At 37.5% G+C, this 26,107-nt stretch overlaps 1 protein-coding gene across 1 annotated transcript in view; it reads left to right on the forward strand.

Annotated features, from left to right (window-relative positions):
• Positions 1-23,231, forward strand: part of SLC35B3 (solute carrier family 35 member B3) — a 28,868-nt gene extending 5,637 nt beyond the window's left edge. The window contains exons 3-10 of the mRNA XM_070405759.1: positions 479-600; positions 6,125-6,279; positions 7,574-7,681; positions 13,440-13,537; positions 17,131-17,223; positions 17,630-17,741; positions 20,889-20,958; positions 22,053-23,231. Of these exons, the coding sequence (XP_070261860.1) occupies positions 479-600; positions 6,125-6,279; positions 7,574-7,681; positions 13,440-13,537; positions 17,131-17,223; positions 17,630-17,741; positions 20,889-20,958; positions 22,053-22,203 (909 nt within the window). The 3' untranslated portion in view covers positions 22,204-23,231. The remainder of the gene's footprint in view (positions 1-478; positions 601-6,124; positions 6,280-7,573; positions 7,682-13,439; positions 13,538-17,130; positions 17,224-17,629; positions 17,742-20,888; positions 20,959-22,052) is intronic.
• The last annotated feature ends 2,876 nt before the right edge of the window (positions 23,232-26,107 follow it).

A 26,107-nucleotide genomic window follows, 5' to 3' on the forward strand; every position in this document is an offset into this window, starting at 1 on the left:
CTCACTTTGGGGGCAACTCTTCTAATTTTGGTCTTTTAAAAAAAGAGAAAGAAAAGGCCCTGGCCGGGTAGCTCAGTTGGTTAGAGCATTGTCCCAATATGCCAAGGTTGTGAGTTTGATCCCTGGTGAGGATTTGGAGTCAGGTTAGCCAATGAATGCATAAATAAGTGAAATAAGAAATCCGTGTTCTCTCTTTCCCTTCCTCTCTCTCACTGTAAAATCAATAAATTTAACAAGAGAAAGAGAGAAAAGCATACAATACTGTTACTTCATTGCTATCCCTAACCCTTTTAATTTTTCTCCTGGTTTTCATACCTCGACATCTAGTGTCAGTTCTTTGGAAAGGCCTCCTAACTTCTCTAGTTGTACCTCTGAGAAGTGTCGTGATTTGAGTGTTTTTTAATAAATGTGTTTATTGGAATTTATTGTGAGGAAATTGGTTCTTTGAACTTAACAGTATTCATGTATCTTTTGACAGGAATTAATATTTTCAGTGGAGGGTTTTAAGCCCTATGGCTGGTACCTTACATTAGTACAGTTTGCATTTTACTCCATATTTGGCCTAATAGAACTTCAGCTTATTCAGGACAAAAGAAGAAGGTATGTAGTTTGTTTTTATTTTTTGACAGTTAAGTTCACTAGTTGTAGTTAAATTTTGTTTTTTAGTCATTACAGAGTGTAATACATGAAATAAATGTAATAAAACATCTAATACCCAAGCATTTTTAGCAGTTTAATCAACTTATTAAAAATATTAAATATGATATTTTCATTATACATTGAAAAACGTAATCTCTAAGTATAAGTTATCAAATAAAAAATATAATTTAGGCTCAACATGTACATATATTTTGAAATGAGAAAGTATTCATATGTACATGTGTGTTTTTATAAATCTCACTGGCATAGGTGTGATTACTGAAAGATTTACAGTGCTACTACATCAAAGTGGTGAATTGAAATACCAATACCTGTTTTTATAGTGGTTTTTAAAATGTATAGTTAGGTTTTGTTTTGTGAGATATATTTCACTTAACATTGTCATACTTGTAATGTCCAGTGGCTGAAATTGCATTCTTAGACATCAGAGAAATTTCATCATATTCCTTTTCATCAAAACCAAAGGAGCTTGTTTGACAATATGGGTTGTTTGTTTGTTTGTTTTGTTTTTGTTAATCCTCACCTCAGGATATTTTTCCATTGATTTTTAGGGAGAGTGGAAGAGAGAAGAAAAGACAGAGAGAAACATTGATGTGAGAGAAACACATCGATTGGTTGCCTCCTGCAGGAGCCCCACCAGGGCCCGGGCCAGGGAGGAGCCTGGGCCCAGGCCAGGGAGGAGCCTGCAACCAAGGTACATGCCCTTAACCGGGAGCCCAGGATCCTTTGGTCCACAGGCCGATGCTCTATCCACTGAGCCAAACCGGCTAGGGCTGACAATATGTTTTAAATGGGCCATCTGGATTGTGGAAACATCTCCATATATTTTAATGGCATATAGAACAATATACAATAAAACCTTGCCTCTGATTATAATTAGAAGGTGGTAAGGAAATTGAATATGTTTTTGGTAAGTGTGGTTATTCTAACATATCAGAGCCTAATATGTAAATATTTCACATATATATTAGGCAGTTTAAAATGTAATAAGGCACTCTGATACTGTACTCATTGATACAAATGTTTAATCTTTCAGTGAAAATAGAAAATTTTCACAGCTTTTTTCTTTCATAAATGTTTTTGATATTTATATGGAGATAACTATAAAATTTTAAATATTTTAATTTGTATCTTCAGTATTTCCTCATGGGTCTAATTTTACCTCTCAATCTCTCTATATTGCCAATAAATTATTATAGCAGTGATATTAAAAATGTTTGAATGAGGTTAACTTCTTCACTATTTTCATGCTCTGAAACTCTAAGATTTAGCCATAGGTGATAGAATAGAAAATAATTAAATACATATGTCAAGACTAATACATAAGGAACCCTCATGATTGATTACCTATTGTAAACTGCTGGACTACTGTTGCTTCTAAAGTAAAAGAATCTAATACTGTCTCTATTAAATGAAAAACGACAAAGAAACTGCATCTCCTCAATGTTAAATTTTAAAAAGGTACACCTCCTTCTCAGCTACCCAAATGAGATGGAGAGTGAGCCCAAAGCCATGTTTATCCCAACCATTAAACCACATGATCATACATACTTAAAGGTAACGTCATTTGTTTGATTTAAACAAAGTGAAGGGATTTGATAGAATCGATGTATAATAAATACAATTATGAATTGAAACCTTTTTATTCTACAGCCCATGAACTTTTTATAAAAAGTCTTTGGAAGTCTGTTACAGTGAAAGTACACCTAATCTCATATTTCTGAATTCATTTCTGAGAATAATTCATCTCTGAATTTATTTAGCACGTTAAGCACCATGTCAGTCACTGGTGACTGACACTATACTTTCCATCCAAACCACGTCAGTCACTGTTGACTGACGATATACAGTTTAAAATCGTATATTCTTCTATTAATAAATTTTAAATAATTTGGAGATCTTAAAAGATCTTAAATATTACTTGTTACCAAAAAAAAAAACTTAATGAATATTATTAAAACACAGTATACACAAAAATGGTTGTCCTGTGCAGGTTTCACAGAATGTTATAACTTGTTTTGTCAACTTTCTGGCAATATCTAATCCAAATCATGCTGCATTATCTTCGTAGCATTTTTTACAATATCTTCTAACTTTAGACACTCTTCCAGTTTTTTGTTGGAGTTTGTGATGAGATATTTGAGGTATATTTACAGTACTGCTACTTGGAATTTCTTCATCCCGACAATTTGTTAGATGGACAGCTAATTTCTTCCGAAATTCTGTGATACTCATATTCTTCTTGCTAATAATTTTAAATAAGATATGAGCATTGAGAACAGCAATATTTAATAGGAGCTCAAAGGCTAGCTTTTTATACCATTTCATGGGTTTTCGTAATTTGATCAGATACATCAACTGCTGCTTTTCCTGCATTATAATCCACAACAATTTTTGGTTTCAAGTAGTGACCTGATCTATTTTCAACATTCACCATCTCTGATGTATGTTTTATTGAAAGAAGTAAGATGTTCCGCTTATCTTTCCATTTTAAACTGGTTATTCCTTTTTTATTCTCTTTTGCTATAATTTCTCCCCGTTTTAGTTTCTTTGACGTTACTTCATGAGGATTTCCCCATCGACTTGAACATAATGTTCCTACTAAATGAGTATTATTATCAAGTAATTTATATTCTAAATCTAAACTCGTGTACTAGTTGTCTGTGTACAACATGTGTCCCTTATTGAATACATCTCTACAAAGAGACATTGCAACATTAGTTGGTGCCATATTTTCTTTTTCTAAACTTTTCCCTGCATATACACGAAAAGCATACGTGTACCCAGATCCGCAGGACAACTTAAATAATTTAATACCATATTTGTGGTGTTTTTGTTTTAAATATTGCCTAAATATTATGCGGCCATGAAATGGAATCAAAGATTCATTGATACATATAGCTTCAGATGGATCATACTATTTTTCGAAATTTATTTCCATGTTATCTATTAGTTGTTTTATTTTGCATAAACGATTGGAAACATCTGTCTCCCTATTGTCTGAAAAATGCAGCATTCATAATAATATTTCAAATCTATTTCTTGACATTTTTTTCGGGAAAGTTTGCATATATGCAGGATCATAGGACCAATATAAATGTAAAGGTGGTAGTCTAGTCCCATCCATAGAATCAACCCAAAAAACTTTTCATTTCATTTTTGTTTGTCACAGTCTACCTACAGAAACGCTGCAAGTTTTCAACCCCTAGTTTTTGCGACACATACAAGTTTGTTTGGCGACATCCTCAAACAATTCATTAGGCACAAACAGTTCATAAGAATTCTCTACTGTTGCACATGACTTTACATTCAAGTCTTCAATCCTAAAGCCAGACAGATAGGTGAAAGGCATAATTCTTGGTTGATTACCTCTCAGATCATGCCGTTCTTCAAAATCCTCATCCTCATCCTCTGATGACGAAAAAAGAACGACTCTACGACGTTTTTTAGGAAAACTAGTTTCACTTGAATCACTTTTACATGCTGCTGCTACTGACATTGTCACTGTTATGGATAAAGAAAAATTTTTTAAACTGCACTGGAACACAAACCACAGACAGCTGACTGAAGAGAAATCATTTCTAAAAGAATACAGAGTACAGATTGCGATAAATACAAGAAATATATCTGAAAATATACATGCAGTCTTATCGAACCTTACACAGATCTCCGGCCGCCAGCATATCAGTGAAATCGGATATCGCGGGCTAAATGGAAAGGAAGACAAAACAGGCGTGGCGCTTAACGTGTTAAGTGGCACTGCTCTATAGACCTTTGCTTAGTTTTTATCTTTATTTTTATGAATACCAGTGTACTTGAAAGAATAGAGGATTTGGAGTCAGAAAACAGGGCTTTGAGTCTTGCACTGCCTCTAATCAGCTCTGTCAAGAGCTCAGGGAAGTTTCTTAACTTTTCTCTGTTTCATTTTGAGAATCAAATGTGGTACATGTGTGGTGAAGCATATGGTAAAGTATAATACCCTAAATATACCACTTCTTATTTTGCAACAAAGATTACCTTGCAACTTTATTACTTTAAGTTACAATTTCCCACCATATCTAAGGAAGTATGCAATTACGATGTTAAATAAAAACAGAAACAAGGAGAATCCCACAGGCAAGATGATGAACTCGAATTTCCTCATTTACCAATGAGAAAACAGACCTACAGGGATGCTGGGATTTTCATGAGTTCATATAGCAAGTTGCTCTTAGAATTGGGCCTTTTGAATTTAGGTTTTTTGAGTTTCAGGCTGGGTTTTTTTTCTACCTGTTCTGTGCTGCTTTTCTAGTCATTCCTTGTGATTTTTCTGGCTGGAATTTTTTATTTTCTGGCCATTATTTGACTAACGTGATGTCTATCCTTACCGAGAGAAGCAGAGCTGTCCTGCTTCCCTGATGGTATGCACTGGGGATTAAACCCCACGAACAGAGTAAAAATCAGTGTTCATGTACACTGATGCATACGGGCATGCTAAATTATTTCCATGTGGACTTTAAATGTTGACCACTGTATTAGTAGTTAAGTAGGAAAAGGCCTCAAAATTGAAATCTAAGTGGAAATGATGCATTCTAATTGAATTTCTCCAGTAAATTATTTTGCCTTACATCTAGCCATATTAAAATATGAAAGAATTTTGTTCCCTTGATTTAAACATGAACACAAATCCCAAAATAGAAACTAGATCTAAGGAGGCAGCATAATGTAATTATGTGAACAGTGCTTCCTGTGTTAGTCACACCAATGTACAAGAGTATTATTTTAGACCATTAAATATCTACTCAAAGTGAGCATATGGTCACAGTGATAGCTCAAAATTCTGAAGATGCCAAATTAAGAATTTTCTTTAGAAAATCCAGATAGAATTCAAGGTAGAAGATTTGAGAACATAACAAGAGAGATTCCTCATCAGAAAGTTGGTTGTTTTAACATTTTACAACATACAGACAGAAATAAATCATAAGTTATTATAGTAATAAATAGTATGTCCAGAGTTTTAAACATGTAATTTTTTTAGAGAAATTCTGCTCGGGTTACTCTAGCAGAATGGGTGGATGTACTTTTCCTAATGCTAGATGGAAACATTAAGAAACAGAACAATTTAGAAGTTATAAATTAATTAAGGTGCCTTTTACTATTATAAAGGCCAAAATTTATTTTTTTTCTAAATTTAGTCAAGATAGTTTTTATACCTTATACCTACAGTAAGAATGTAAGTGGCTCTCTAATATACCACTTTTTCACACAGTTGGGAGTTCTCAATTAAGATTGATTAAATAAGGGCGAATCATTATTTTTAGTGATATTCTTTTATATAATAAACAATGTTATAACTTAACCAATATTTCTAAAAGTACTAAACAGAAATAAAAAGAGTAAGTAGACATTTACACATTGTAAACACATTATCTAACAAGTATGAATTGGATCCCAAAATGAAGATTTTAAAAATTGTCTTTTACAGAATACCAGGAAAAACCTACATGATAATAGCTTTTCTTACTGTGGGTACTATGGGGTTATCAAATACTTCCTTGGGCTACCTGAATTATCCAACCCAAGTCATCTTCAAGTGCTGCAAGTTGATTCCTGTAATGCTAGGAGGAGTTTTTATTCAAGGTATAGTAATGATGTATTTTCATCCTGTTTGAAACTAGTAGGCTATGTTATAGCATCTAGCATTAGGAAAAATATTAAACTTTGGTCAATTTAATAAACATTCTAGATATAACAATTCTGAGTGATATCACAAAATAAGGTATTATAAAAATACTAAAACTTGTGATCTGCCTTAGTATCTGAAATCAATAATTTGGACTTAGAATAAAAGTAGTACTTTGTTTTATTCTTTTAGTCTGGAGTCTACTTACATTTCAAGAAATACTATATTCACATATTAAAAGTATAGCTCAGAAGCACCTAAGTACCTGGAAAGCTCCTTTTTTTCAATTCTTCCAGTCCTGTACTCTTCAGGCCTCTGTCTCTACCTCCTTATACAAATGGGCTGTTCTCATGTTGAAGTAAAGCTTAACCGAAGCAGAACTGCTGTTTTACCAATTCTGCTGGCTTCTTGATTTCCTAGAGCCCCAATCAAGTTACAAGCTCTTTGGAAATAGCAGTAAAAAAGGAGGCAATCAAAGCAAGAAGCAGCAGAACAAGTTGTTCATATCACTGTCATGAGGAATGCTCATGTGTTGATAATCAAGTGTTTCTGTGTCACCAAGTGTTTCTGTATCACCAACATCCTTATACAACCTGACTTCATTTTATCCATTAGATGTCTTCCCAAAAATCCCCTTTAATGAAAGCATGTCTGTCAACTACTTTGCATATAATTTCAGGATAACTATTCACACAGGAAAAAACAATGATCTCAGTCCCTATTAAAAACCACATTTAATGTCATAACTAACTGAGCATGTATGATATTTCCTTACATTCCTTCCAAGAAGTTACTACATGGTTTTGTTATTTAAATGTGGCTATATTAAAATAAGTTAATACTCACTTACCTAGTAGTTATTTGATTATGGTATTTGTAAACTTAAACAGTTATATAGCCTGAATAATTACTCTGGTTACTTTGTAAATTTGTAAACTAGAAGAAAATTCATAGCTGTATATTATACATAAGGAAAAGGAGGCATTAATTTTCATAAACGTTTTAAATGTTCATATTTACTCACTACCATAACAGATAATATAGACTTTGATATCTAAAACATCAGTGCTCGCTGATCATATAATTTTCAGAAGATCTGTGGCTCTCTCATGCCTTGACCTCAGTGTTCTTCATATATGTTTGACATTAGATAGAAAAAGACTCCTGACCTCCTTGATTAAACACATAGATCTAAAACTATGCTGAGTGGGTCTTTCCATTCTGAAGTTGACTTACATTTCTATCACACAGGCAAGCGTTACAATGTTGCAGATGTGTCTGCTGCGGTGTGTATGAGCCTTGGCCTGATATGGTTTACACTTGCTGACAGCACAATTGCACCCAATTTCAACCTGACAGGTAAGGAATTTTTTTGTCTTCCTAGATTTTGTAGGCAGTTCGGTTTACAGTAAAAATTTTTACAACTTCATAAGGATTTTAAATGATGGTGTGACATCTATAAGTCTCATATCTAACATAAAGCTTTCAGACTTTCCAAATAAGATGTAGTAAAAATATTACAACTCTGGAAATATAGCAATTGTTTTTAGTACAAATGTATTCTGATGTGACAGAAAGTTGTTTGCTCAGTCAAAATCTTCTGTTATCAAGTATAGTACATGGTAGACCAATTTCTTATGGCTGAATTGGAAATACACACATGAATTATAGGAGAATTACAGTAATTTTTTTATTCTCATTTTTTTAGGTTGAAACTTACACATTTATTTGTCATTGTTTTAGCTAAAGAGAGAAGGGTATGCTGTGTTTAAGTATTAATCTGGGTGATATAAATATGGTCATAACCTTAACACGCTTAAAGTTTCCACAGTAGTGTGCCATGTGGAATTTTGTAAATTAATTTTAGATTTTTTTTCCTGAATAGAATAGGTATTATAATATGTTTAGAAATAAATAAAAAAAATGTGTTAGAATCTTGTTTTCATTCTAACGATTTTATGGAGAAACTCTTTATATATACTTATTGTCATTCTTAACTATTTAGTTTTACTCATAAAATTATTTTAGTATCATCCCATTTCCCCATCTCTTAACCTGATAAAAATTGTATTTAAAATATGTAAGTCTTCAAAGAAACTCTGAGAGAACAGAAAAAGAATGTATATTACATATGTATTACATATAGTACAAAGTATAGTAAGTAAAATTATTTGTGAGGAAAAAGTATTACATAATGAAGAAAATAATTTACATCAGCTTCATTATTCTTACCTGTTGTTAGTCAACCTTTCTTACTAATCTGTTTAATCAGGCTAAGTTAAGGGATTTAAATTTAACCAGTTCAGCTTCTTAGAGCTGTCTGTTAAGAACCAGAAGATGTGGTAGAGCCTCTTATATCTGTTCTTTCACCTTGGATCATTCGGTGCAAGTGGTCCTTACTTCATTGAGTTTCACTCAAAGAAAACTTATTGTTGCAGGTGTTTCTCACATAGTTTAGATTTTTCAAAAACATTTCATTTTCATATCTGCAAATCTAAAAGGAAGAGTGTATTTGAAAACTGAGAAAATTGACTCTTACTTGAGGAAAAGGCAGTTTTAGACAAGGCACAGAACTTGCTATCAGTGACATGCCTTCACATTCTGGTCTGTACACTTAGAAATATAACCATGGCTAAAGTGCCACCTCCCTTTGCGCTTTTCTTATCCAGAGGCAATGGTGATAGTGTGCCTCACACGCAGGTGGTGAGAGGACAGAATGAGATGATGAAGTAATGGGTGTGAGAGTATGTACCCTGGTGGAATGGGGTGATGGTGGTGATGATAATTATGGAAAGAGGTGGTTTGTAACTTCTCACTATAACTGAAGTGCTAACTCTATCTGAGTTACATGGAAATACTTGTTAGGAGAATTAGAACCTAACCCTATTTTATAATCTACTAGAGGCCCGGTGCACGAAATTCATGCATGGGTAGGGTCCCTAGGCCTGGCCGGAGATCAGGGCCAATCTGTGGGGCGACCAGCGGGGCGATCAGGGGTACCCGCCTTGGCTGGCCTGGTACCACCTGCTTGCCGGCCTTGCCCCCTGCCACCGCTGCCGCCAATCGCCTTCCTCTGCGGGGCGACCGAGGGATCCATGCTGGCACACACCTTGGCTGGCCTGGGGCCTACAAGCTGGGGGCAGCTCCTGCATTGAGCATCTGCTCCCTGGTGGTCAATACATGTCATAGTGACCGGTCGTTCCACCGTTCATTCCGCAGTTTGGAAGATTTGCATATTAGGCTTTTATTATATAGGACTAGAGGCCAGGTGCACAAAAATTTGTGCACTCGGGGGGAAGAGGGGGTCCCTCATCCCGGCCTGTGCCCTCTCACAGTCTGGGACCCCTCGGGAGATAACGACCTGCTGGCTTAAGCCTGCTCCCGGGTGGTAGAGGGCAGGCCCAATCCCTAGGTGCAGCCCCTGGTCGGGCTCAGAGCAGGGCTGATTGGGGAGTTGGGGCACCGCCCCCTGTCACACTCAAGGCAGGGTCGATGGGGAGGTTGCGGCGCCACCCCCTGTCACGCACAGAGCAGAGCCAATCGGGGGTTGGGGCGCTGCCCCCTGTCACGCACAGAGCAGGGTCGATCAGGGGGTTGGGGAGCTCCCCCCGTCACGCACAGAGCATGGCCGATCAGGGGGTTGGGGAGCTCTCCCTTGTCACGCACAGAGCAGGGCCCATCGGGGGTTGAGGAGCGCCCCCCTGTCACTCACAGAGTAGGGCCGATAGGGGAGTTGGGGCACCGCCCCCTGTCACACACAGAGCAGGGCGGATCAGGGGGTTGGGGCGCCACACCCTGTCACACTCAGGGCAGGGCCGATGGGGAGGTTATGGTTCTACCCCATCACACACAGAGCAGGGCCCGTGGGGGGCAGTTGGGGCGCCGCCCTCTATTACCCACAGAGCAGGGCCGATCAGGGGGTTGGGGCGCCGCCACTGTCACACTCAGGGCAGGGCCGATGGGGAGGTTATGGCTCTACCCCGTCACACACAAAGCAGGGCCCGTGGGGGTGGGGGGGTTGGGGCGCCGCACCCTGTCACACACAGAGCTGCAGGGCGATCAGGGGGTTGGGGAGCTCCCCGCTATCAGGTACAGAGCAGGGCTGATCAGGGGGTTGGGGCGCCTTCCCCTGTCACGAACAGAGCAGGGCAGATAGAGAGGTTGTGGCCCCACCCTCTGTCACACACAGAGCCACAGGGCGATCAGGGGGTTTGGGCGCTTCCCCCTGTCACGCTGATCCTGGAGCCGGGAGGCATATTACCCTTTTACTATATAGGATAGAGGCCTGGTGCACGGGTGGGGGCTGGCTGGTTTTCCCTGAAGGGTGTCCTGGATCAGGGTGGGGGTCCCCACTGGGGTGCCTGGCCAGCCTGGATGAGAGGATGATGGCTGTTTGTAACTGGTCACAACCCCTTCAGGGTGGGGGTCCCCACTGGGGTGCCTGGCCAGTCTGGGTGAGGGGCTGAGGGCTGTTTTCAGGCTGGCGGGTGACTGAAGCTCCCAACTGCTCCTTTTTTTCTTTTTTTTTATTCTGGGCCAGCTTTAGCTCTAAGGCTTGGCTCCAGCTCTTAGGCCTTGGCTGCTGAAAGCAGGTATCTGGTTTCTTTGGGTTCTATAATCAAAACACTATTTCAACTCCAGCTCTGAGATCCCAGCTGGCTGAAAGCAGGTTACTGGGGTTTTGTTTAGCTTCTGTATTTGTAACAATGTTTCAAACTGCAAGTTCAGAGGCCGGCAGCGGCCGGCGGGGAACATTGGAGTCCTCCTTCACTGAAGCAAGCAAACCTCATGTTCGCTTCAAGCTGCCTGGCTGCCGGCCGCCATCTTGGCTGGCAGTTAATTTGCATATCACCCTGATTAGCCAATGGGAAGGGTAGCGGAGTGACACCAATTTGCATGTTTCTCTTTTATTAGTGTAGATAATAATAAAAGCGTAATATGCAAATCAACCAGACAACCAAACAGAAGAACCACCATCCAGAGGACCTTCCGGACGACCACACTGTGACACCCACTGGCGCCCGGCCAGCCAAGGCAGGTGCAATAAAATTGGTCGGGAAACCTCGCCATCGCCCCACGATTGCCCCAAAGAGGGAGGCCCAGGCCACCCTCTGCAGGGTGATCGGTGCGGGGGCTCCATGATCAATCGCACCAAAAAAGGAGGCCTCATCCACCCTCTGTGTGGCAATCAGTCGCAGAGCCCTGGCTGGGTGGGAAAGGCCTCCCTCTGCTGGGTGATCAATCGTGGAGCCCTGCGATCGATCACCTCAAAGAGGGAGGCCCAAGCTACCAGGCCGGCAGCACTGTAGCGGGTAGGTGGGGCCTCCCTCTGTGCAGCGATCGGTCTGGGGCCCCGAAATTGATTTCCCCACAGAGGGAGGCCCAGGCCACCAGCCAGCGATCCTGTGGCGAGTGTGTGGGGCCAGCCAGTGATCACCCTGCAGAGGGAGGTCCAGGCTAGCCAAGTGATCGCACCTCACGCCTGTGCTCGCAGAGGGAGGTGACCGGTGGCGGGGGAGGGAGGGGCAGCACCACACAGATGGCAAGCAGTGGCAGCAGCAGGGGCGGGGCCAGCTGCCAGCAGCCCGGGGAAGGAAAGCCCCGATAGACCCTGATCATCGGCCAGGCCTAGGGAACCCACCTGAGGGGTCCCGAATTGCTAGAGGATGCAGGCTGGGCTGAGGAACACCACCCCCCCCTTCACGAATTTCATGCACTGGGCCTCTAGTTAATAATAGTTGAGCATTTATCATAAGCCCTGATCTATAAGAGTATATTATCTAAAGGAGATTAATTAACTATTAAAATGGTTAAGATAGACATAAATAAAACTTAGAATGTATAAAGGGGTATGTCAGACTTATTCAATAAATATCCACCTTTAGGATGCAATTCAGTTATTTTCTTTTTATTTCTTTTTTAATTTATCTTTATTGTTGGAAGTGTTACAGATGTCTCCCTTTTTTCCCATTGACACCTTCTAGCCCCCGCTTCCTGCCCCCATAAATCAAGTATTTTCATAAAATTATTTCAGCTTTTTATAATGGCCAGTGTGGCTCTGTTGGTTGGGCATTGTCCTGTGCACCGAAAATTTGCCAGTTCGATTCCCAGTAGGAGGTTTGTAGGAGGCAGCCCATTGATGTTCCTCTCTCACATCGATGTTTTTCTCTCTTCCTCTCCCTCTCTCTCCCCCTTTCTCCCTCTCTCCCTTTTTCCCTCCCTCCCTCCCTTCCACTCATTCTAAAAACCAATGGAAAAAATATCCTCAGGTGAGGATTAACAACAATGGAAAAAACAGTTGAGTTTGAAGAAAGAATTGTTTCTGTAAAAACTAAGTTAATTGAAACAATTTGGTTGACAAGTTAATAAAATCAGTGTTGAATTACATTTGGATGGAATAACTATAAAAATTGGGGATATCATATAAATATGAAAGGATTCTGTACCCTAATTGTTTCAGAAGTTCCTGAGTTTTTGGTGTACTTTTTTTTAAATTCCAGGGTTCATGATATTTGATAGATAGATAGATAGATAGATAGATAGATAGATAGATAGATAGATGATAGATACATAGATACTATTTAATCAGAACAACTTGGAAATCATAGAGAGTTGTTTTATGAGTGTGGTTTAAACAAAAGAGAAAGTGCAGATTTAGTACCTCTATTGAAAGGAAGGGCCTTCACAACTGTATGCATGTTTGTGTTTTAAATTAAACATTTTAATAATTTTGTTTTTTAATGATTTCCCTCTCCATCTGACTAACCACCAATCCCAGTAAATCTAGGAATTTCTTCTGTATTTGTTTAATACAGTATTCCTTTCAAACATAAAATCTAGTTTAAACACAGAACTATTATTTGACATGAGAGTGAAGCACAGTAATGGTGACAGCATTAATGCAGTTTCTTAGTGGTAGCTACTTTTTTTTATTAACATCACCTATGTGACTTATGTGCCTGTTACAACTGGTTGTGGATAAAACTGCTCAGCTTTATGAAACAAATGTGAATAAGATCTACTTTTATTTCTTAGCTCAATTGCATCTCTGAAAACTCTTGATTCTCATTCATATGCTTAAATAAGGAGGTTGTGTTTTTTTTGTGCCTTCTTGAAGGTGTGATCCTTATTTCCCTGGCACTATGTGCTGATGCTGTTATTGGAAATGTTCAAGAGAAGGCTATGAAACTGCATAACGCCTCTAACTCAGAAATGGTAAATATTCTAGTGTTTTTTTTCTTCACAACACACAGACTAAAAATGGTGATATATTTAACTTTATGAAATAGTTATGGTATTGAAGACTGGCGTTGCGTTTTAAAACTGGTTTATCGTTGCCCTAGCTGGTTTGGCTCAGTGAATAGAACATCGGCCTTCAGGTTTAATTCTGGTGAAGGGCACATGCCTGGGTTGCAGCCTCCATCTCCAATAGGGGGCTTGCAGGAGACGGCCAATCAATGACTCTCTCTCATCATTGATGTTTCTATCTCTCGCTCTCCTTTCTTCTCTGAAATCAATAAAAATATATGTTTTAAAAAACTAGTTTATCATTATTTTCATAAAAGTAATGCATTCAAACATAGGAAAGTAAAAAATAAAAATGCTACTATCACTGCTAATAGCTAATGATATGGTATTTGATAAATTTTTCCTCAATGATTTATACTTTTTACATATTAAAAAGATCCTTTGATCATTTTTCTCCTATCTTTGTATTTGGTATTATTTTCCATTTAGAAGTTTGTAATTTTTATGTGGTCAGGTTTACCTTTTCCTCGTGGCTTCTGGCTATATATTATGATTGAAACAGGCTTTCCTAACACTAAGATTTAAGAATTTTACTCATGTTGCCTATTTTATGATTTCCTTTTTTAAATATATATATATATATGTGTGTGTGTGTGTGTATATATATATGTGTGTGTGTGTGTGTGTATATATATATATGTGTGTGTGTATATATATATATATAGTGATTGATTTCAGAGAGAGGAAGGGAGAGGGAGAGAAAGATAGAACCATCAATGATGAGAGAGAATCCATTGATTGGCTGCCTCCTGCACGCTCTCAACTGGGGATAGAGCCCACAACCCGGGCATATGCCCTTCACCGGAATCAAACCTGGGACCCTTCAGTCCACAGGCCAATGCTCTATCCACTGAGCCAGACCAACTAGGACTATGATTTCCTTTTTTATTAAATCTTTGATCCACCCAAAACTTTAAAAATTTTCTTCCATATGGTTGTTCACTCATCCCAACATCATGTACTGAATAATCCACTTTTTTAGCTTACTTTAAGTGCCTTCTTTATTATTTCATATTCTAACTTAGCATCCAGAATTATATTCTTTTATATTTATTTCTGCACCAGAACCATATGATGACAGTAGTTTTATCCAACATTTACCATCTATTAGGACTAGCCACCATTGTTCCTTTTGTTTTTCAGAATATTACTACCAATAGTTATTCTTGGGTATTCATGTCCCCAAATAAAGTAGAAGTGTCATTGTTATTATGATTGGTATGGCATTGAATTATAAATTAAATTAGGGAGAATGGAATCTGTGCCCTTAATTCTTTCAATCCAAGTATTATGGTATGAGTTTCCTTTTCAAGGTTTTTTTAATGTCCCTTAGATTCTAAAGTTTTCTTCATATAAGTCTAACATATTTCTTTTGAAGTTAATGTTAGATGTTTCATCTTTTTGCCATTGTTACTGCAAATAATGCCTTTTCTTCCAATGTATCTTCTAACTGGTCGGTATTTGTATATAGGAAAGTTATGGTGTGTGTGTTTACATTCATTTTATAGCCATCCAACTTGCTAGAGAGACAGAGCAGACTGCATAAAGGAGTTACAGGACTGGCCTTTCCTGTTTCTTTGTCAGTATAGTGGGATGCGCTAAGTCTCTAGGAACATAGGAACTTTAATCTTGTCATCATTTCCTTGATCATCATCATCACTAGTCCTAGATAAGGTCAAGAAAAAATAATTAAGAAAGTGTAAGTAATCAGAAAGTTAATGTAGTACAGTGGTTATGACCATAGGCTCTGGTCTAAGATGGCTTCAGTTCATATCCTATTTTTCCTAGCCCTCTTGTTTGGGGAAGATGGCAATATATGTTTTAGTTTCTTCATCTATAAATTGGGAAATGATGATTAAAAGTACTCATGTCATAGGTTGGTTGTGAGAAATAAATGTAATAATTGATATAGGGCATTAGTAGTACATAACAGTTACTTAAGTTTGTTTCTGTTTCGGCTTATGATGAGTGTAATACACTGGGATAGAAAGCTTGGTAGGAAAATTGAGAAATTAAGCAATAAATATGGTATACTGCTTATTTTTGTTATATTTTAATGTCTTTCCAAACTTAACGTTTGGGTTTTTCATGTTAATAAGTAGCTATAAAGATTTTTTGTTGTGTTTGTGTATGTTTTTAGAATCCCAACATTCAAATCTGGTTTGACTTTAGTAAAATTAAACCAGTCAAAAAATGAATAATTATGGAACTGTTGTAGGCTGCAGGAAAGGCACCAGGTGTTAGGCCAGTGGGGTCAGGCTGGACCTGGGTTCAGCAACCTTGGTACTTGGGGTCTGTCTAGACAAAGACCCAAACTGTAAGAGAACATCTATATATAAAAGGCTAATATGCTAAGTGTCCGACCATTCGACCGGTAGCTATGACACACACTGACCAGCAGGGGGAAGACGCTCAGTGCACAGGCATGGAAACATGGAACAGACTGATGAATCTCAGAGAGAAGGGGGGAGGCGAAGGGTGGGAAGAGATTAACCAAAGATCTTATATGCATACTAGAGGCCTGGTGCACGGATTCATGCACAGGTGGGATCCCTCATCCTGGCCTGTGGGGATCGGGCTGAATCCATGCACTGGGCCTCTGACATCCCCCGAGGGGTCCTGAATTGCAAGAGGGTGCAGGCCAGGTCGAGGGACCCCACCAGCACACGCATCCCTGCACCGGGCCTCTAGTTTATTTATAAAGTCACAGAGGTAGAAGAATTAATTTGTAAAAGAAATAGACTTAGGAAACAAGTTATAAAGGTAAAGGAAGGGCCCTTGGAGCTTGTAATGAAAAAGGTAATGGTAACATGCCTGGGGGGAGAGTGAGGGAAGGGAAAAGCTCACTGGGTCCTCGTTGCTAAAGGATTTAGGGGAGGTCCCAGGAGAAGATCTCATAGAATATTCAGCAGCTTTCCAAGTGGGTCCTTTCAGAGTCTAGGTCTCCACTAATTGATTGGTGTGCACACAGGCAGGGGGTTTATTAGTCAATGCAGCCGGTTGGTCCTGAGGTCAGCCGGGTGTCCCTTGACTGGTTTTGCTGCTTTTCTGGGCCAGGAGCTGAAATACAATTGAGGCCTGGATGTTGTCTCTAGGAAGAAAGGTCAGGAAATCCAACTGAAAGGTCACCCTGGGGGTGAGGGCCCCCCCTATAGTTGTCCTTTTCTGGGCACCTGGCGCTTTCCACCCCAGTGACCTTCTGTACCTGGCCCATCATCCTTGCTCTGCTCCTGTCTGTCTAACTGCCTGCCACAGAACCATATATGAAAGGGTTAGAACTGCTGTGTTATATTGCACATAAAATAAAGCGTAGACTTTTAAAGAGGATCAGCCATTATTTCCAGAAAGTTAAGCCATATTGAAACAATGATGTTACTTTAAAAATGGTTTGTTCTACAAATTTAATTTAATAAATTAATTGAGCCACATGTTGAAAATCCTTCATTTTCTACCTTTGGTTTAATATCACTTTTTTTCCATTTTATTTTTGTCTACTCTAGGTTTTGTATTCGTATTCAATTGGTTTTGTGTACATTTTATTGGGATTGACATGCACTAGTGGATTAGGCCCTGCAGTAACATTTTGTTCAAAGGTAAACACTAATCACATTTTAAAAAATAAACATCTTTCATTAAATAGTTTCCTCTGTATATCTGATTCCCCTTGTTCAAAATACTATTTTTAATGTAATTTGGTAACTCCTTTATATATAGATCAAAAATTATTTCAGAATTGAAATGATTTATACTTAAATTTGTTTTATCCTTGCTCTACCCTATAATATAATGTTTAAGCTATTAATGATGTAGAAGTTGTGGATTTTAAATTTCATCATTATTTTTCCATTAAATCAAAACTAAATAAGATTCTTTGCTTGATTGCATTGTTTGAATGGCTTATTATTGCTCAAGAAGTTGATGAAAGTGTGGTTTTATTTCATTTGTAATACCTCAGGGTTTGTTTTGCATTTTTCTCACAGGCTTTTTTATATGTTGCAGAATCTAATGCGAACCTATGGTTATGCTTTTCTTTTTTCCCTCACTGGATATTTTGGAATTTCCTTTGTCCTGGCTTTGATTAAAAATTTCGGTGCACTTCTTGCTGTAACAGGTAGGAATAATATACCTGCTTAGATTATAAAATAAGCATTTAAATTTTCTCTGATGCTCTTTTTCAAAAGACTAGTACCTAATCTTCATTAAAAAGAGAATTGTCATATATTTCCAATTCCTGGGCTTATGGTATGTTTTTTTAATTCTAAAGAAAATGATGTTTAATCTTAATTTCTTATCTGAAGGTTTAATTTTAAAGTCAAACATATGCATTTATCGAAATATTAACCTTTAAATACATTAAAATAAGGTTTTATTAAAAAGTATAATGGATGAATGTCTGCATAGAAACATAGTAGCTTTATACACTATATTACTGAAAATTTCAGTTTTGTTGAAGTTAAAGTATGACAGATCTGTTTTGGACAAAGCTTTTTGGACACTTGCCAGGACATCAACCAAATGAGCTTTTCTTTTCACTAGCAATTATTAGGCACCTGCTCTGTGCGGGGACTTTGCTTCCACTTTAGAGGCATGGAATTTGTATTTGTTCTGCTGCGGAGGAGTGAGGAAAACAGATGAGGGGCTACAGGTGAGAACTGAAGAGGGCAACAGATGGCTCCCACTACTACCTTGAATTGTTTGCCACATGAACAGTACAGATGATGAGTGCTCTTGGCGTCTCCCATGTGGAGAGAGCCCTGACGCCAGGATTGCAAGAAGTAGAAGAGCTCTGGCTTACGTGTCAGAGAAGGTGGAGCCCGGTCCCAGCTCTGATGCAGGTTAATGACTTGTGACCTGGAGAGCGAGTCTCTCCTCTTCTGTGGGCTTCATTTCTCTTTTGTGTAGTAATTGATTGAACTCGATTTATTTCCAGCAGAGATCTGTAGAATTGTAATTCATAATGCATATATATATATATATGTATATTAGTCAATTTATCCAATTTTAATTTTCTATGGTTCTAGAGAAATACGTATTTTAATACCACAGAGTTAAACAAATGAACAAATACCTCTGTCTTTGTAAGAGTATATTTGCTTTCTAACTTTTCTCTTTATTTGCTCTGATATGACTCTCCTTTTTAAAATTTACATCCCTAATGATAGAGGGATTTGGCTGTAGAATAGACCATATTACTAATCATTCAATTCATCTCATGCTGTCAAGAAAGATTGCAAATTCATATACTTAGCTTGGGTTCCAATTTTGCTTGTAAGATAGTAATTGTTTTAAACAGTTACTTATATCAATTGGTATGCATTGATTGAACCCTGATGTTCGTATAAAGAAATGTGAGCCCTAGATGGCTTGGCTCAGTGGTTAGAGTTGGCCCCCAGACCAAAGGGTCTCAGGTTCCATTCCCAGTCAAGGGCACATGCGTTGGTTTGTTGCAGGTTTCCCAGAGCTGTGCAGGAGGCAGCCAATATTGCATCTTTGCCACGTGGATGTTTGTCTCTCCCCCCCCCCCCGCCCCCCCCCCCGCCCCAGAAATTAATGGGAAAATAAAATATCCTCGAGTTAGAATTTTAAAAAAGAAAGAAAAGAATTGTGAGATGCAGTCCTGGTCTTGAAGGTTTAGGCCGGTCTATTTCTAGCTTGTTAAAAGAAATCCAGAAGTGGCGATAATAATTATAGTTAATGCACACATAGCCCTTACTTTGCACCAGTCACTATTTTATCTTAATCTTTGCTCTTACCCCATGCGGTATACTGCCTCTTGAGCTGGTGTGGTGTCTCCATGCTCATCAGGAATCCAGGCTTCTTCTATGTATTCTGCCATCTTATTCCTCATTCCAGTCAATGAGATGGAGAGAAGATGAAATACACATTTCTCTTTATGGAAACTTCCTATAAATCACACTCCTAGAGATAGCACTTTTTCTCACATTTTCATTGGCCAAAATCTAATCACATGATCACACCTAGTTGTAGGAGAGGCTGAAAGTTATGCCCATTTAAAAAAAGTGGGAGAGGGGTCCGTTTACTAAAGTAAAAGAAAAGACAGATTTGGGAATCAGGCTCTGATACATATTTCCAAAACAGTATCTTCATTTGGTATTCATTCATTCATGCATTGGACAATAAGTACCAGGAATTATAGAGTCTGGGAATATAAGGATGAATGAGACAAGGAATTAAGTAAAGTACACAGTCTAATGGGAAGATAGCAACTGATAATGAAAAGTAAGGGAAAAGCTGTAATGGAGATATATGCAGTTGCTTATATCTACCTGGATAGGACTAAGGAGGAAGGTTTCGGGGCTTGCAACAGACTTAATTTGAAGTAATAACTTCAAGGATAAGTAAAAGTTAATACAGATAAAGAGGATTGTAAGGATTACTCATCAGCTTAATCAGAGATGACCGCTATTAAGATATTAGATTGCTACTTTTAAAGACTAACCCCTAATCATATCTTCTTTGGGAAAGCTTTGCGTTCCTCCCAAACTAAGTCTCTCTAAGGAAGAGTTGGAGAACATCCGGCCCGAGGGCCATATAAGGCCAGCAAAATCATTTGGTCTGGCCCTGCCAAGGCATTAGGGGTGAGTTAATTAAATGTTTGAGCAAATATAGCAAGCTAATTTTTAAGTTGATAATTTTGTTTGGCCCTTGAATGATGTTATAAATATCCAAATGGCCCTTGGCAGAAAAAGGTCCCCACCCTGAATATGCCTCCATCATGTCATGGCCTCCATGTATTTACTAGATGGCCTCAAGTATTTACTACCGGTGTGCTTTAACATTTATCTATAATATTTAATGTCTGTACCCTTACTAGACTATAAATTTCATAGTAGCAGCAACAGTTAGTTTTTATTTGCTTTTTTTTAACTTTATTTTTTTTTAATATGTTTTCATTGATTTCAGAGAAGAAGGGAGGAAAGAGAGATAGAAACATCAGTAATGAGGAAGAATCATTGATTGGCTGCCTCCTGTATGCTTCCTCCTGGGGATCAATTGAGCCTGCAACCTGAGCATATGCTCTGACCGGAAATCGAACCGTGACTTCCTGGTTTTTAGGTCACCACTCAACCATTGAGCCACACGGGCTGGGCTGTTTGCTTTTTGCTTTCCATTGTTTCCTTGTGCCTCATAAAGATCCTAGCACATAGTAGGCTTTGTAAATACGTGTTGAATGAATGATTTCCAAAATTATTTCCAGGACAATAGGCACATTCTAAACCAACCTTTCTTCCTACAGTGACAACAGGAAGAAAAGCCATGACCATTGTACTTTCATTTATATTCTTTGCTAAGCCATTCACATTTCAGTAAGTATGTTTACTTCAACAAGTTTCTCAGCTTTTAGATACTTTGTTCCACATTTTCTCTGAAACAGCCTTAATTCTTTATAAAGCATATTTTTTATCTCTCTCCCTAATTTATTGATGTCTTCTGTTTCAGAAGTTTATGTAATTATTTTGAAGAAATCATTTTATACACTTAAATTCTCTAACCAGAGTCCCAGGGCAAATGTGATCCTGTTTGCAATATAAATGAATATAAGCTACGTGTTGAGATTGAGGGATTCATTCCCCCTTGTCCTAGTGCAAATATATAAAATACATATATATATAAAATTTTTTTTTAATTATTGGTTTGTTTCCCTGCTTTTTCCCGCAAAGGAGTGAGGTAGAGAAGAATTCTATCTGTTGTGCCCTAATGATTTAGTTTGTGGCTTTTTGTGAAAGCCTTTATTGTTTTCTGTACTGTCAAGATGTGTTTGAAATTAGCATCATTTAAAGCAGTGATGCTAGCAATTCCTAATCAGTCAGATCTAATCTGGTCTAAAGAATCACCTTGATTAGGAATTGAGAAGATTCGAACCTAGAAATTATCAATGTATAAAATTAAAGGTAACTACAAAATAAATTTCCATCCATATATTTTGTTTTCTATAAATTGATTACTCTTTCTACATGTGGAAGTATACATTATGGTAATCTTTGCCAATTCATCTTTCTGTGGATGTTTCCCTTTTTATCTCCATATTTTCTACCCACCTGGGATAACTAGTTGTATTCCCAAGATGGCCATTGGCAGATTTACGAATCCAGGGCTTTTAAGTGTACTCTTAAGACTTCTGGTGGGAATTGGACTTTGAATTTTCTATTATCCAAAAATTCAAATGAACTATATTTAGTAGTTTGTAAAATACCTTAATTCTATATATACACTTAACATACTAGTAAAATATGAAATTCTAATCTGATCTAAAACTATCTTTGTTTTAACACTTATTGCAGGTTTCCCATTTCTTTTATTTTATTTCATGGTTTTTGTGAGTTTATCACCAAATTCTGTGGTGAATAATAATTGTTATCTTAATATTAAACTTTTTTTTAATATATATTTTTTCTCTTAGGTACATATGGTCTGGTTTGTTAGTTGTCCTTGGTATATTTCTCAATGTTTACAGCAAAAATATGGATAAAATAAAACTACCATCGATATATGATCTGATAAACAAAACAGTGGAAGTGAAAAAATCAAGGACGTTGGCACAAACTGTGTAGCGATGATGCCTGCTGTTTCATATAGAATTCTAAGGACCAGTCGTCAATTAATTCACTTGCCAAAGGGATTATTATAAAAACCAAAGGAACTGACAGCATTTGTGACTGGATTACATATGAAGTCAGCCCTTTTCCTCAGAGCAATTTTTGACTGTTTGGCTTCTGAAGCAATCAAGATAGCAGCATCTGTCACACCTTAGGATAATGTGTCAATATAAAGGACTGTAATTATGAGCAGTTTGTTGAGAATTTCACTGGAAATGGACCATGGTGTAAGACTAATTAGATATCATTATGGCATATCAGAGAAACTGATATGTAATAGACTGTTTTGTCTTCATTCCATTTTGGTGGTATTTAAATTGATTCTCTGTTATAAGAGTGAACTGATGATTTAAAGTCTAGTGATAATAACTTCATTATAAATGAAAATTATTCTGTGATTATTTTATTAAAGAATGTGTTGATAGAATTTTGTTATAAAGAGGGAAGTAAAGATTGAAGTAAAGCTTTACATAAACTTTAAAACTTAGGGCTTTCTCTGATAACTTAAAAATATTCCTTAGAGAAAATATGCTTTAATTTTTCTGTGAAATATAACCAGTATAGTAAAAGGAGACAATATACTGCACCCTATAAGTATATCTCACAAGAAAAACTTGCTACTATTCATCAAAGAGGTGCTAAAAGATTTAATCATTAGGATTCTTTAACTGAAGGCAAAATAATTGATGTCTTAAATTATTATAAAATAATAAAATTGTCATCATTTTTCTTATATAATTGAATTTGGAATTTATTTTGTCAGGTTGCAGATGTAATAAGGTAACCTTAAGAAATACAAATAGATACAGCAAATTTGTACAGTTTGTTGCTTGCACGGTTTTCGTCTAAACTCATAAGATTTTTGCCCTTATGTTTTAGCAGTGAGTTTTTGGAATTGCTTCCACTATACTTTTTAAAATGCTACTAACCTTCATTTTCAGTGTAAGTAATGTTGATTAAAACAGTATCTCTGCTATTGGTGATATTACTTGTATTTTGTCAGTATAAAATACTTGGAATATTTAATCTCAATTCTTAAAATTCTATTGTATGATGATGGTGACTTTAACCTGTTATGTGCTTTTGTACAACAGAGCTCGTGGTAATTTAAGAATCTAGCATAAGGAATTTGGACTGATTTTTATTTGTTATATGTTAAAATACTGTGGGTGTTTTATTTCGAAGTGGTAATCAGTTTTAAGTTTCTATATTTCAAAATGAAAGGAATCTTAATTTCTATTTTATAATGCTGCCTTAAACTCTAAGACAATAAGAATTTGTGCTTCAAGAAAAAGTTATTTTTCCAAGTCCTTGATAAAATAGTATAATTTTAACTTAATATGGGCACCATTTTACCTCCATGCTTTTCTATTTTTTTACCACTGTTTGCCTATGAGAAACTCATCACATCCCCCAATTTTAAACTGTTTAGCACTGTTTAAAAAATCAGTTTTCCAGCCTAACCCTTTATACTCCATTTCCTTTTTCTACCTGCCATCAGATGGAGATAAACTTTATCTCACTTATTTGTATCCATGGAGTTGTATTAATGAATAGTCTGAAGTATAGAATAATTTCTAGAGCAGTGGTTCTCAACCTTGACTGCACATTAGAATCACCTGGGAATCTTTTTAAAATCCTGATTTCTGGGCCTCATCCTCCAGAAATTCTGTTTCTTTGTTATGGGGAGGGGCCACAACATTAGTAACAAAGAAACAGAATTTCCGGAGGATGAGGCCCAGAAATCAGGATTTTAAAAAGATTCCCAGGTGATTCTAATGTGCAGCCAAGGTTGAGAACCACTGTTCTAGAGTAAAGGAAATCAACGTTTGTATATTTGTGCCAGATTTTGTTATATGATCTTTGATTAATATTATCTCATGTCATCCCAACAACCAAATAATAATAAGGGAATTAAAAATAATAATTGAAATTGTTAATGTTTAAGTGTTTGGTAGGTGTCAGGCACTATTGTAAGTGCTTTATATGTAATAACTTATTTAATCCTCACAACATGTCCATGAGGGTAAGTATTTTCCTCCTCTTATAGATGAGGAAGCTGTGGCCCCAGGGAGTGAGTGACATTCCTCGCCTTACCTAGCTGCAAAGGGCCAGAACTGTCTGTCAAGCACTCTGGTTCCAGAGTCCATGCTCTTAATCACTATGTTGCCTCTCTCAGTAGATGTGATTATTCATGTTCAAATTTTTGCAAATACAGAAATTGAAGATGAGTTCACAATTACATAACTGTTATGGGATATTTCTATCCATTGAACCCCACTATGAACATTTAAGAAACCCAAAGTAACATTAAGTGATGAGGTGTCTCTCAATAAAGAATTTGAGACATACTTCAATGAATAAGCAAGGAGGTTTTGCTTGGAACATTTGTTAAATGCAGAGAAATATGTGTGTCTTAAGCAGTATTAGATATAAATTGTTTCGTCAGCTATGTTCACATTAATTGTGTATCATACAGTAGGCACTCAATAAATATCTCATACAGGACTAAGAACATCAAAGAATATCATTAGATCAAAAAAGATAATTGGATAAATGACATTGTGAATTTTGCCATATTATGTCCCCTTCTTTGGCATATTCAGTCAACAAAATACATAGCAGAAGAATCTGGCTAACTCTTGTGGATCACTGTATTAAGATTGGACCTAGAGGTGATCCAGAGCCCTCAGTAAGGCCATGTTGTGTAATAAAGAATCTGGCTGACCTTTGTCCCTGTTCTCTGGAAGGGAGCTTTTAATCCTTGGAGTTTCCCAAGTGTTGGGAGTGTCTTTGTTATTTATGGTGGGCCCTTAGATAATGACAGGGTGGAGACTGATTGTGGTAGAAAGACTAACCTTGTGACTATAGGTTGGGGTTTTGAACCACATTATATCAGCCCAACCTGTTGGGGGGCAGGTAGGGGAGAAGGTGTTTGGAGATTGAGTTCAATCATGTGGCCAATGATACAGTCAATCATGGCTGTGTAGTGAGACCCCAATAAAAACCCTGGACACCAACTCTTGGGAGAGCTCCACTGCTTGGAAATACACATCGATATGACAGGACAATGATTCATCCTGAAAACATGGAAGCTTAGTGTTTGTTACTCTCCCAAATCTTGCCCCATCGGTCTCTTGTCAGGTCCCAATTTTTATTCTTTATAATAAAATAATGGAAATTATAGTGCTTCCCTGAGTTCTCTGAGTTGTTCTAGCAAACAGTCAAACCTGAGGAGATAGTGGGAACCCCTTGAATTTGTAACCAGTTGGTAACAGGTGTGAATAGCCTAGGAACCTCAGAGATTGCAGCTGGTGTCTCAAGTGAGGGCAGTTTTGCGGAACTTGATCTAACTCCAGATAGATAGAAGTTCACTGCAGGCTTTATGCTCAGCAAATGTTTTTAAATAATTATTAGTATTCTCTGGACTATAAATCTCTTAATTTTCTCAAGTGATTTCTCTTAAATCCACTTTACATTCTAGATTCTGCCTTGGTCAAAAAGAATTTTAGTAAGATTTGACTAGGATAATGGACCATTAATATGGCTTAGCATAATGAAAATATTTGTGCATTTCACCCTCGCTGGTTTGGCTAAAGGGTCCCAAGTTCGATTCCAGTCAAGGACACATACCTTGGTTACAGGCTCCTCCCTGGCGCAGGCCCTGGTCAGGGTGCGTGCAGGAGGCAACCAATTGATGTGTATCTCTCACATCAATGTTTCTCTCTGTCTTTCTTTCTGTCTTCCACTCTCTAAAAAAATCAGTGGAAAAATATCCTCGGGTGAGGATTAACAAAAAATAATATATGCATTTCCATATCACATTTGCTCTGTAAACTACAGTTATCAAATTATCAGT

Source organism: Myotis yumanensis, unplaced genomic scaffold, assembly GCF_028538775.1.
Source record: "Myotis yumanensis isolate MYYU_CA2020_CCGP unplaced genomic scaffold, mMyoYum1.0.hap1 SCAF_2, whole genome shotgun sequence".
Classification (NCBI taxonomy): domain Eukaryota; kingdom Metazoa; phylum Chordata; class Mammalia; order Chiroptera; family Vespertilionidae; genus Myotis; species Myotis yumanensis.